Source organism: Trematomus bernacchii, unplaced genomic scaffold, assembly GCF_902827165.1.
Source record: "Trematomus bernacchii unplaced genomic scaffold, fTreBer1.1, whole genome shotgun sequence".
NCBI lineage: Eukaryota > Metazoa > Chordata > Actinopteri > Perciformes > Nototheniidae > Trematomus > Trematomus bernacchii.
The window spans coordinates 3,064,082-3,078,195 of NW_022987869.1; the positions used below are offsets into that span (position 1 = coordinate 3,064,082).

The 14,114-nt window shown below is 42.3% G+C and overlaps 1 protein-coding gene across 1 annotated transcript in view; it reads left to right on the forward strand.

The window, feature by feature from the left end:
- Window positions 1–657: 657 nt before the first annotated feature.
- The window catches only part of LOC117469358 (sodium- and chloride-dependent betaine transporter-like), a 56,420-nt gene continuing 42,963 nt past the window's right edge, over window positions 658–14,114 (forward strand). The window contains exons 1-5 of the mRNA XM_034113791.1: window positions 658–837; window positions 2,734–2,868; window positions 4,442–4,579; window positions 10,171–10,282; window positions 10,404–10,536. Coding sequence (XP_033969682.1) covers window positions 708–837; window positions 2,734–2,868; window positions 4,442–4,579; window positions 10,171–10,282; window positions 10,404–10,536 — 648 coding nt within the window. The 5' untranslated portion in view covers window positions 658–707. The remainder of the gene's footprint in view (window positions 838–2,733; window positions 2,869–4,441; window positions 4,580–10,170; window positions 10,283–10,403; window positions 10,537–14,114) is intronic.

Here is a 14,114-nt window from a genome sequence, read left to right on the forward strand (position 1 = left end):
GGGTACCTGTACTGTGAAATGACAATAAGAGAATAAAAAAAATATATATATCATTCCAATAACTTGTATATAGACTCGTACTGCACTATTCCACATGCTCACTTTATTTTATAACTATTTTTCTTTTTGTATTGCTCTTGCTATCTGTATTGTTATTATGTTGCATTGTTTGAGAAGCCTATGACATAAGATTTTCAACAACATAATTACTCTGTAACTATGTCAGTTTGACAATAAAGAACCTTGAACCTTGAACCTTGTTTGTTAAAATCTTATTTTCGATATAAAAACTATCGTTATTATGAATTGAAGTGCACATCGAAACTAAACATATATTTAGTTATTTTCTCAGTAGATTTTTATCTTCAATAATAAATATAATTTTTTTGTATTTGTTTATTATTTATAATTATGTAATTCTGATTTCATAACTAAACCATTTCACAAAGAAATGGCACTTTACATTCGAAACAGCACCAACATTTTTGAAAGGTTAATTAATCACATTGTATTTTTGTGGCAGAATATCACAGTTTACAAATGTGCCTCAGGGAACTTTAGACTAAATACATGATACTTCTATTATAATAAGCACCTCCTCGCTCTACACCCAAGGCCTCAGGCACCAGTCATAACAATCAGTATGCTGTGTGCAGGGCTGTGTGCTGCAGTAGCCTACTGAGCAGAGGACTGAAAGAGGAACACAAATGGAGAACAAAGTGGAAAAGAGGGAACAGTGGACGAGGAAAAGGGAATATATTCTGGCAGCAGCAGGCAATGTGGTGGGCCTGGGCAATGTGTGGAGATTCCCCTACCTATGCTATAAGAACGGAGGAGGTGAGCTGTACATACAATCAACTGTGACATTTTAGATGATTTCATGAAAATCCCTAATCTCTAGTAATTATTTCCTTGTTACATCAAGCTGCAGAAGAGCTGCTGAAGGACTCTCAATCTATGTGGCATATGAGGAGTGTGTAGAAATAACTGAAAATAATCTAAATACTTTGAGGTTACATGAAAAATAACATTTGAAAGTATATATATTGACTTTATAGCCACATGGATACACGGCTGCTAAAATAATGGAAGTTATTACACTCAGTAGCAATTATTATTAATCTGCTTCTGTATGTGTCCTTTTTGTAGACCTGACTATCTATCTATCTAAGTAAAACAGCCAAGAAACTGTAGAGCCTGTTGGCATGACTTAACATCAATGCCGGAAGAAGTACCCAGATCCTTTACTTAAATAAAAGTACAAATACTATAGTCTTAAAATACTCATCTAGAAGTAAAAGTCCTGATTTAAAAAATATCTACTTATAAAAATTAAGTACTCATTATGCAGAATGGATCTTTCAAAGTATTATATGATGATGGTTTTAATTGTATCATGTTTTTACACAAGAGCATTTCAGTGTTGTCGTTGTTCAATTTGGACCAGATTTAGATACTGTGTAGTTTAGTAGTGCATGCAGTACTGCATTATACTATATGGGCATATATGTGTTATTAATTATATGTGCAAAGTAACTGTGAGTGTTCAAATAAATGTAGTGGAGTAAAAAGTATGATATTCACCTCTGAAATGTAGTGGAGTAGAAGTATAAAGTAGCATTAAATGGACGTATTTAAGTAAAGTACATAATATGTCAAAAAAAGTACACAAGTACAATACTTTAGTTCATGTACTTAGTTACTTTCCATTATTGCTTAACATTACCTATGAATAGTTGTGATCAAGGAACCTGACGAGGATGCCTTCAGGGAATGTGGTTTTGCAGGGTTTTCTCCTGCTGGTGTGGTTTTACTCGTCCGGTGAAACTCTTTGTTCCTCTAAATCAGTGGTTCCCAACCTTTTTCAGCGGTTACCTCGCTAACCGCAAATCCTGCTTCATAGTACAGGCCACAGATCTCCATTCAGGAAACACACATATAAAACGGTTTCTCCTGCCGCCTGTGTAAACATGCATTCATTCATGGTATTTACAAACTGGTATCAGTATGTTGTTATTTTGGCATCATTTTAAAACGTGTATTAACAATCAAATAACGGTCAAATATGTTCATTTTGTTGTAGTTAGTTAAAGGTGGGGTAGGTAAGTTTGAGAAACCGGCTCGAGATACACTTTTTGTTATAGTCCATGGAATGCTCTTAACATCCCGATAGCAATGAATATCTTAAGTGCTTTGACAAAAAATCCATTAAAAAATGTCATATGTGGAAGCCGTAGTACTGTAAAAAGCACGACCAATCATTTTAGCCGGCCCGGCTAAAGTAACTGGATGGCCTACCTGCCTGTCAGCCTTCCATCTGTGCACAAACTTATCTCGTGCCCTCATTGGTCATGTGCGCGTTCGTGTGTGTTGGAGGAGGGGCTCTGTAAGGAAGTGGAAGATTTTTTCCGGTTGTGTATTTTCAAATTCTAGCGCACTCGAGCTGGTTTTTCCAAAATTACCTACCCCACCTTTAATCTACCATAGTATTTACATGGAGATAAGCCCCACCCCCTCACCAGCGTGTCCTGTTTGAATGAGGCGAGTAAACACAGCTGACAGCCGCTTCCGGTGTGAACGCACCATAAAAGTAATATTTGTTGTACATCTACATTTTATTATCACTTTATTAATGCAGAATCTGTCCTTCTCATGGTTATTATTAAATGTAGGGGAACATCAAAACTGAACATCCATGTCATAGTCTCAGGTGTGAATATTCTGTGTGTTCAGGTGCCTTTCTGGTGCCGTATTGTTTCTTTGCCCTGCTGTGTGGCGTGCCGCTTTACCTGATGGAGACCGCGATTGGTCAGTACACACAAGAGGGCGCCATGACCTGCTGGAGCAAGCTCTGCCCCCTGGCACAGGGTAACCACAAGTTTTATGTTATAAATGTTTAGTACTGGTCCCAAACTGCCGGATGCTAACTTGCACATGTTGGGCAATTTGCACAATTAGCATAAAATGGGTTAATTAGCCTTAATGGCATAATAGCCTATGTTGACAATACGATACTGAATCCATTTATGACATTTTCAGCTGATGAGCTGGCAACTAGACAATTAGGGATTATGTAATTTAAAACTGGCTAGAACTGAAAATGTATTTCAGGAAACACCAAGTTTTCTAAAAGGAAAATCCCTGAAGCCATATTTCGTGAACGTACCCCATCCTACCAATACATGAAACAGGAATCATAATCATTGTGTTTTGTTAATATTACCTTGACTTTCTCATTTCATTTGGGTCCATTGACCCCACAGCTGTATATGAATTAAGAATAATAATATAATACAGACTACATTTGTTTTAGTCTTACTTTCTTCTGATCTCTTATAACCTATGAACATATAAGCATGAAACCCTTACTTTGTCACAGATTCAGATATGATGGTGCCCAAAAAATACAGAATGTGCCTAAAGCATTGTTATTCAACCAAATATCATATTTTATGTCATACAGTATGGACTCTTCACACATTAATACATATTAATGAATGTACAGACTTTTCCTGTAAACCTTGTTTTCAGCCACAGTGGACTTCTGAGACAAAACAAAAAAACAATTGTTTACAAAAGAAGTCTAAAATCTAAAATCTAGGTCCTCATATAGGCCTTAAAATGTAAATATTGCACTCCTGTTGCACTTATACAAAGCCTCAGCTTTGATGATTGAATGATGCCAATACTACATACACACTCACAGTCACTGACCTAGAACAATAACACTTTGGTCGAGAAATCAATGAGAAAAACGTGTGAAAATGTCAATTCATCAAATTTAAATTATGGATATGTAGATCACGGTTATTATGAAAGCCCATTATATCAAAGGCAGCTGCAGTTTATCCACCCTTGTTTATTTTTCCTGGCCTGTATTTGGGGAGATACATCAACAAGCTTGTATCCTTTAAATCTGATGTTTTCTGAGTTTAAGGTCACCTATTATGCTATATTTGAACAATATTATAGGGCCATATCTATACAAAACATGTCTCTGAAGTGTTTTACTCAAAATACGAAACAGATCACCCATTGTAGCATGCCTCATACCACTCTATTTCAGCCCTGTTACTAAAGTGCTGATTCTGGGTCTGGCCCTTTAAATGTAACCGAGCTGCTGCTGGCCACGCCCCTTTGGAGCGTCCGCATGCAAGCAGTGAGCTATGTGAAGAGAAGGCTGTCTACCAGCAGAAACTCAGCTAAACACTGCCGTGATTAATTTATATCCGGCTTCAAATCAAATCAAATCAAATCAAATCAAGTTTTATTTATATAGCACATTTTTAAACGATTTTTGGTCGAGCGAAAGTGCTGTACATATAATAATTACCTTACAGTAAGGACACTTTACAGCAAATACAGCACAGTTTGGCTTCTTTACACATATTCTCTACAGCTTAAACCGAGGGTATTTCGGATGATTTCTCTGTCTCTCCAGGTACTGGCTATTCTTATATAGTGATCCAACTTTATGCCCGAGTCTACACCATTATCCTGGCTTGGGCCCTCCTCTACCTCATCTATTGCTTCAGAGACCCTCTGCCCTGGGCCACCTGCAACAATCCCTGGAACACAGGTCTGTATAGGGGAAGGATGGGTGGACGTACAGCGAGTTAAAAGGTCCTAAAATACTTACTTCTTAAGAAGTGCCAGTCAGCTGTTGTTTTACAGTCTATTTGCACCCAGGTAAGATTTGTCACACAGCAGCTATTCGGATCTTCACACCCATACCCCGACCAACTGTATTTATTTTATGCCTGACTAATAGGTGCCTATCTACAATCCCAGATTAGGTTAGGTTGGTTGGTCTGTAAAGTCCAATATAGCACTGATCTCTGATGTTCCTATTACCTAAACAAGCAATTGCAAACAATGTAAGAACAGATGCATATACAGTGCTGAATATAAGATGTGCCATCACCAATGTTATACATTTGCACATGCATTCAAAACCAAATCTAATGTTTGCCACGCACGGGGCAAATAGCATTGTTGACTATATACACCTGGGTGCAAAAGCATCTACCTTTTCCTTTATTGACAAATAAATTATTCTTCAAGAGCTCTTTTTAGACACGGTCTCCTTTACATAAATGTTATGGTAATTAATCAGATTGATTTCATGTTTTATAAATGATCACCCTGGTCACATGATGGAAATCAATGACATGAAACATTTTTGTATCACTTTCAACACACGAAAAACTTACCAGAGAACAAAAAGGTAGAGGAAATCAACTAACAAATTCTAAAATAACTCATCATATCCAACAATTATGAACAAAACATGAACGGCACATAATAACATAACCTTCCGGTTTCGCTATGAGTGGTCGCATTTTCGAGAGCTCCCGCTTTGGAGGTTATTCCTCACGATTTTTTACATATTTCATCCTCCTGACAATATGGATTATGGACTCCTACCTCAACTCATCAATGAGGCAACATCACTTAGAGAAGGAGAGTAGTGAAAGCAGGGATAAAATGAACCACAATGACTTTTACCTTCTCAACGGCTGGGAAAGGAAACACCTCGCTTTTGGAAGTGCAAGCATTCATGCATTATTAACTGCAAACCCGACGCGAAAGTACTTACCCCCGTCAGGCAAACTAGACCGAAGAAGTATGATCGTCTTGGTCTTATTGTTAGCGGGAGACATCCATCTGAATCCGGGCCCGGTGCAGACAAGAAGCCATTCCTGCAGGCTCGAGGAGCTAGCATCACAACTAGCATCACAACTAGCATCTCTTCCGCTACAGCAACAACTACGCGACGACAACAGAGACCATGGAGACAGCGGAGACCGAGGAATCAACGGAGACTTCGACATTCCCCCGGGGACGCCTCGGCAGACAGACACGCATGAGGCAGTGACGAGAGGAAGAGAACCGAGATCCGAGGGAACAAATATCCACCATGTTGTTAGCCACCCTGCTAGCATATCGACGGCTAAAGCTACAACGGAGCCTCCCTCCCCCCACCACCCCACCGCTCCAAGCACCACGGCAGGCCGCAAGCCGTTTGCTGTAACGGACAAAGACAAATATCTGCAAGCTGACGACATTATGCATTTAAACAACAAAAATGGACTACATATTTTTCATCTGAACACTAACAGCCTGAGACACAAACTGGCTGAACTCAGGCAACTGTTCATGAACGGTAAGGCAAGCATATTATGCTTTTCTGAGACCAAATTGGACAATTCCATTACAGATTCAGAGATTGAAATTGAAGATTATCTTGTAGTGAGAAGGGACAGGAACGTGAATGGAGGTGGTGTCTGCATGTACATACATAAAGACACCAATTTCAAAAACCGTACTGACCTGCATCATGAAAATATTGAATCTGTGTGGGTTGAAATTCTTTTTGACAATGCTAAATCTGTAATAGTCGGGACAATCTATAGACCACCGGAACAGAGTGACTTTTATGATACATTAGATGGGTGTTTGGCTGATGTGGGGGATGTAGAGACAATTATTATTGGAGACTGGAACACGGATATGCAACGTAAAGACACGTCCGTCTTCAAGTCCTTCAGTAGGATTTGTGATCTGCACGGCTTCAGCCAGCTAATCACCCAACCCACCCGGGTATGTGAAACAACACAAACTACCATTGATCTCATTCTGACCTCTGACAGGTCCAGGATCTCCAGTAAAGGGGTTATAGCATGCGGTTTAAGTGATCATTATATGATATTCTGTACCCGCAAAAAGCTAAAACAAAAGGCCGGCTGTCACAAAACAGTCATATCTAGAGACCTCAAAAACTACTCTAGCGAGGCCTTTAACCTAGAACTGGAGAGCCTGGACTGGTCAGATGAGCTCAGTGGTACACAAGTTGAAGAAACATGGCTTGGTTTCAAAAACAAATTCTCTGCAATACTCAATGATTTGGCCCCCCTAAGAACAACCAGGGTAAAAAATCGCGCTGAGCCGTGGATGCACTCCGGCATACTGACCGCCATGAAAACCAGAGACAAAAAATGCTCTGAGTTTCATAAAAGTCAGTCAATGCTTTCCAAAAGCACGAGCAGTGAACTCCAGGCCCACGTGACTGAACTAAAAATTGAAAGAAACAGACTAAGAAATGACGTAAGCTCCATGATCAAAACTGCCAAAAAGAATTTCATCAATGACAAAACTGAGGAAAACAAAAATAAACCCCGTGAACTTTGGAAATTACTCAATAACCAGCTTGGCTGCAGTAAAAAACTCAAAACGAGATTTTCAAACTTAAACATAAAGACAGATAACAGGCTCATCACAGACAAACTGGATGTGGCCAAGTACTTGAACATTTTTTTCACAAACATAGCCACAACTCTTGTAAATAAATTACCCTCCCACTCAGGGCTTTTTGGAGTAGATCACATCATGACCTACTACAAAAACCTAGGGGTACGCAAAGATGATTTCAGTCTAGCAAGGGTAACAACAGCAGAGGTACTCATTAAACTGAGCGCCCTCAAACCTAACAAGGCCACTGGCCACGACAATATCCCCTCCAAATTCCTCAGAGACACAGCAACCGCCATCTCACCAGTCATAGCTCACATAATTAACCTCTCCATAAAACAGGGAAAAGTACCCAAAGACTTCAAAATTGCAAGAGTAACCCCCCTGCACAAAAAGGGCAGCAAATTGGACCCAGGCAACTACCGCCCTGTTTCTATACTTACCTCCATCTCGAAAGTCATGGAAAAAATAGTATATGAACAGGTCGAAAAGTACCTTGCAGAAAAGAAACTAATCTATGAATTTCAATCTGGCTTTAGAACATCCCACTCCACTGACACATGCCTTCTTTATTTGAACGACCACATCAAACAAGAGGTGGACGAGGGTAAATACTGCGGCATGGTGATGCTGGACCTACAAAAGGCTTTCGACACTGTCAATCACCCCATTCTGATTGACAAGCTAAAAGCAATTGGTTTTGATAAACTATCGGTGAGCTGGATGCAATCCTACCTGGAGGGGAGAGAACAGATGGTGGAGGTAAACGGTACTCTGTCCCCCCCCCTCCCAGTGAGCTGTGGTGTTCCACAAGGAAGCATATTAGGTCCGTTACTGTTCCTAATTTATGCAAATGACATGTCATCAGCATGTGACTGCAACTTGTTCCTGTTCGCGGACGACTCAGCCCTGCTGGTCTCTGACAGGAGCAGATTGCAGGTTGAAAAAACCCTCAGCTCCGAGCTCGGCAGAATCTGCACCTGGCTCGCCGATAATAAATTATCATTACACCTGGGTAAAACAGAGTCCATTCTCTTCGGTTCGAAACATAATCTCAGCAAATCCGACGACTTCTCAGTTGCAGTGGGTGACATTATTGTCACAAGTAAGAAGGAAATTACATACCTAGGATCTATTCTTGAGGCAAACCTCTCCTGTGACAAAATGGCATCCAATGTAATAAAAAAAGTCAATCAAAGAACTAGATTCCTATACCGGATCTCCTCTCTGGTAAACAAAAACACCCTGAAAACTCTGGCAGGAGCACTCATTCAAGGGTACTATGACTATGCTTGCACGTCATGGTACCATAGCACCTCCAAGGCGCTAAAAATAAAACTTCAAACATCGCAAAATAAACTGGTCAGACTACTGCTTGACCTTTCATCTAGAACCCACCTCACCTCTGCCCACTTTGACAACCTAGGATGGCTTAGAGTAGACGACAGAGTACAGCTACTTGCAATGGGCCTGGTCTACAAGATCCACTACACCTCTATGGTACCCATGTACATGTCAAAATTCTTCCCAAAGGTCAAGGAATACCATGATCATAACACCAGAGGGAGCTCCACAAATCATGTAAAACCCAGATTTGGCACAAAAAAAGGGGAATACACGTTTCGCAATTATGCCACATCAAGGTGGAACGCTCTTCCCACAACTGTAAAGGAAAGTAAAACTATACTTACCTTCAAAACCTCTCTTAAAGAGCACCTTCGGGGGAAAGCATTGCAAAACTGGCCCCGGTAATGGTACAAATCTCAACCTGTCGTACAATGGACAGCTTCCCCCCCCCATCTATGTATATACTCGCATTTTAGACTCTGTTACTAACTGTATATCTGTAGACTTGGTATGTCTTAAATGTCCGGTTAGGATGTATTAGAACGAAATCTAAAATGAAAATTGTAAATAAGCCATCTGTATGTAAAAAACCACCTGTATGTAAATTGTAAATAAGCCATCTGTATGTCAAATATGTCTTATATGTCTTAAATGATATGATGAATTGGAAATGGGGGACCCTGATGTAAACAAGACGAAAGTCTTTCTCTGGTCTGCATCCCCTTAACAATTGTATGTTTTGAGCTGTACTGTACTGTACCCAATATACAAGCTGTTAATAAACTTTTCAATCAATCAATCAATCAATCAATCAATCAATCAATCAATCAATCAATCAATTCAATCAATCAATCAATCAAACATACATTTAACAAACTATGAAACAATGTGGAAAAAGCAACTTGATCAAAACGTGTTCTACTTTGGAAAACTTTAACTTTTCACCCAGAGCTACCTATTTGCTAACCTTTGAGAAACAGAGAGACAAAAGCTAATTTAGCTTATAAGTTATACCGTGAAATTAAATGTAATGTCAAAAATATTAATATCTTCCAAGAGAAACACATGGTTAGCAGAGAGCGAGACAATAGAATCACTAAATGCAAATAATTATTTTGAATAAGGTTTGCAAACGTATTGATCTGTTTGCTAACTGACTGATATCTTCTTCACATCAACTGTCCTGGAGACAAAGACTGCAAATGATTCTGATATAACACGGCATAAATGTTTAACATTTGAATTAATTATTATATATAGCTTATATTTGCGGGGATAGTTGAGTAATTTAAAGGTGACAGAGTTAAGACCGGGTCTGCATGGTCATCTGTGGGTGATGTGTAGAATGCATTTCCTCACACATACTGTACAAGATTTTCAAAGCATATCTTTTTTTAAATATTTGAAATTGTTATACTGTATAATGTGCTGTACCAACCTTCTACCTTGCCTTGTTGGCACATTGCTGTGTTTCATGACTAAAAACAATAACCAAATGAGTGACCATTTTACTAACCTGTGATATAAAGATTTTCACTTTAACCACATTTTGATTTGCTTTCCAACTAACAGACAGATGTGTGGACCTCACCTCCTTAAACTCTACTCAAACACACAGAGGCAACCAGTCAGTAAACTGGACATCTGGAAATCTCACCAAGTCTTCAGTCTCTGAGTTCTGGGAGTGAGTCAATGTTGTCCTGTGAAGCTCATAATAAATTACGTAAAGCAGCAGCAATGGATCATGTTTAAAGTATATTGTGATTTATTGCACTTATCATTGACTGTCTTGTGTCCCTTTGCAGGAGAGGCGTGTTGTCTATGTCTGGGGGAATAGAGGAGTTGGGTGGAGTGCAGTGGGAGGTGCTGCTGTGTCTCCTGGCTGTCTGGGTCGTTTGCTACTTCTGCGTTTGGAAAGGGGTCCGTTCCACAGGGAAGGTTCGTGAATATCTTTGTGAGGATTCATGGGCCAAAACTATCTCCTACAACCTGGTTTGTAGTTAAATGCCATTGAGAACCTTTCTTCTTGGAAAAAACCTTAAAGACAAAACTAATGTGTCAATATTATCAATAGATGAGCAACAGGGCATGGGATTGTGATGTCATCAACAGCAAGTCGGCCATCTTTACAAGATAGCGATCACAACCTATTTACTTAAACAGTGCGGCTAACGATGTAGCGTAACCTTTTTTGTCATGGTTGGTAGGCACTATTGCATTGTGGATGTAACGGTGGGTTACGTATTGTAACCCTAGTTATATAAGCACAGGCGGAGCCCTCTACTGGACTATATGGGTACTACCTCTCAACCATACTATGCAAGCATTCATCAACTGAGATATCTATAACCGTAGCCGGCCCCCTGGGGCGGGCCTACCTGAATGCGTGCGCAAGCCCACCGTATATAAGGCGGCCTCGCCTCCTGGCTGTCATCCTACACTTCTCTTCAGCGAGCAGCATAGGACAGACAGGGCCCCGAGTAGAGGGCTCCGCCTGTGCTTATATAACTAGGGTTACAATACGTAACCCACCGTTATAACTCACATAGGCTCCGCCCTCTACTGGACTCTATGGGTACAGTGGGTGGAGCCCTGATGCCTAAACGCCCAACAACATCGACCCATCACACTGCCCCTGACCGGCTTTTTTTGGTTAACAGCCACTGCACCGCAACCTCCTCTCCTCCGGTTGTGCCCGGGGAGAAGTGGGGGCCGCAGTTTACCTGGCTGGTAGGGCACACTCAGACACGCTTACCTTGTGAATAGTGTGCCTGGAAAACAGGGAGGAGGGCTCTCCCCGCCCGCCCATATGCAGGCAGGGAGAGCCCCCCAGCACCGTATGGGGCTTACTGCGCACCATGCCTCCCGTGTCCCCAAGGAGCACGGCGAAAAACATAAGTGCATTATCCTCAGGGGGGGTCAGATACCTGCTGACCCCAGCCCTGTATGGGGCTTACTGCGCACCGCATTTCCCGGGTCCCCAAGGAGCACAGGAAAACATAAGTACATTATGTCCAGGGGGGGGGGGGGGTCAGATACCTGCTGACCCACAGCCGATCACTAAGCAACTTGGGTGCACCGACAGAGCGGTCAGCTCGGACACTCTCTTGGCCGACGTTAAGGCAAGTAGCAACGCTGTCTTCCATGACAATGCTTTCAGGGATGAGAGCTCCAGAGGCTCAAATGGTTCTGTGACCAGAGCCTCGAGCACCAACGGCAGGTCCCATTGCGGGGCGGAGGCGTGCACTACTGGGCGCTGCCTCCTGACCCCCTGTAAAAACGTGACATAAGCAGCTGACTGAAGGCTGACCTGCCGCCAAATCCCTCATGGCAGGACGAGATGGCTGCTGCATACACTTTAATTGTGGAATGAGCAAGCCCCCTGTCCACCAGTAACTGCAAGTAGGACAGAATAGAGCCCACCGTACACGACAGGGGCTCTAGACTCCCCTCTTCACACCATCGCTGGAATGCCAACCACTTTGGCCTGTAACAGGCTGTGGTGGATCCTGCTCTTGCTGCCTGGATAGTCTGAATAACCTTGTCAGACAGTCCCCCCTGTCTCAGCCTGTCCCTCTCAGGAGCCAAGCCTGGAGAGGTTGGCCCAGAGTTGGTAACGCCCCTATTGCACCTGCCTCCTGAGACATCGCCCCCCAGAACTGAGGAACCGCCCAGGGCTGGCCCACCATCATCTGTGTCACCTCTGCGAACCACGGCGCCAACCGGCGATCTGGGGCCACTAGGATGACTGACAGACGCTCTCGTCTCACCCTCTCCAGGAGAGGGAGAATGAGGCGTACCGGTGGAAAGGCGTAGATCAGCTTACTTGGCCATGGCTCGTGTGCAAACGCGTCCACCCCCAAGGGCAGATTGTCCCGCCGAGCCATGGAAAACCACAGGGTAGAGTGGCTGTTGCGCAGGCTGGAAACTGCCCGAAGCAAGGATGCCTGTCTGCTCTCTGACAGTGTGGCGCGTAGGCTGCCTGCATTGAGCAACATCCTCAGATAATGCACCTGCTGGTGAGGTATGGGGGAGCTCTTCTTCCAATTGACCGCAAAACCCAACTTGGTTAGGTGTAGGATCAATTGGGCTGTGTGAAACATTGGACCTGGCCATGACTATGAGGTCATCTAGATAAAAGAACACCCTCATGCCACGGTCGTGCAGCGGCTGCAGCGCTGTGGCCACACATTTGCTGAATGTGTGTGGGGATAGGGAGTAGCCGAACGGTAGCCTGTTGTACTCGTAGGCTACCCCCTGGAAGGCAAAACGCAAATACTTTCTGTGCTTTGGAGCAATTTTGACATGAAAGTAAGAGTCCTTCAGGTCGATGGTTGTAGTAGTGGCGTTTCACATTGGCACTTTTAATGAGCGCCACGGTCTCTGAACAAATGAGACACACTGGTTCTGAGCTCCCAGTGGGCAGGATGAACATGAATGAGTCCGTCCACTCAGGGTTAAAAGTATGGGCTCAGAACAGTCTCATAATACACACATGCACACAGAAGGATTCACACTTGTATTTCATGATCCGCAAAAGGATTCACACTTGTATTTCCGGATCCACACTTGTGTTTTTCAATGCACACACACAATTGTGTTCCGTTTCATATACATGTAAATAAAATCCAAATACAGAAAAAAGTTTTACATATGTATTTTTGATCCTCACATATTTGTTTTCCGTTTAAATCCCCTGAACCTACAAACACAAACCGCTTTCTGTGCATGGATCACTGTGCATTCGTGTGTGGGTTTTTTGAGACTCCCCTGACGGTCACCCGATTCGTACTTGTAATTTTTTCTATCTATAGCCAATCAGATGTCTCCTACATTCTAAGCCAATCACATGAGCGCGTCCCCACGAGGGTATGATTTATTGCGTTCATGACACTTCATATACGCATTTTGCGCTGTCCGGAGCAGGGTTTCCGCGGACAGAATTGATTTTACCGGACAAATTTGAAACTTACCGGTCATGTTTCAATAATAATAATAATAATAATAAGAAGAAGAATTGTGTAGCAGAGTTTCCGTTAGCAGGTAATTACCGGACTATGACCGGATATGGCTAATAACATGGGAGTAAGGATCATCTCTTTTTTCCTCTCTCCCTCCCTCTCTCCTGACAGCCCGTCAATTTCTCATGCAGCTCGCTAAAACTTCACTCGCGTTTATGTCCATATCGATCAGATCCAGCTCTCCTGATCGGCCTTTATAGAGAGCACTGATCAAACTATTAAGAGTGAATATCGGCCGATAATGACCGGCGGGGCTCCCCCCGTTGACAGTGCACTGTCTAGCACTGGCTTCGTAGTGCACTGATCGATTAGGCTAAGCTAACCTGTAGCTGCTCCCTCCACACTCACAACAACTTCATACAGACATAAATAAAGCAGCTGTATTCGCCATACAGGAAACACACATTTAAAACGGTTTTTAGAGGGGCTAAATAACTGTTTTGTGTTATCGATAATTATGGACTGACTCAGCATGTGAAGGGTCCGACACACAAT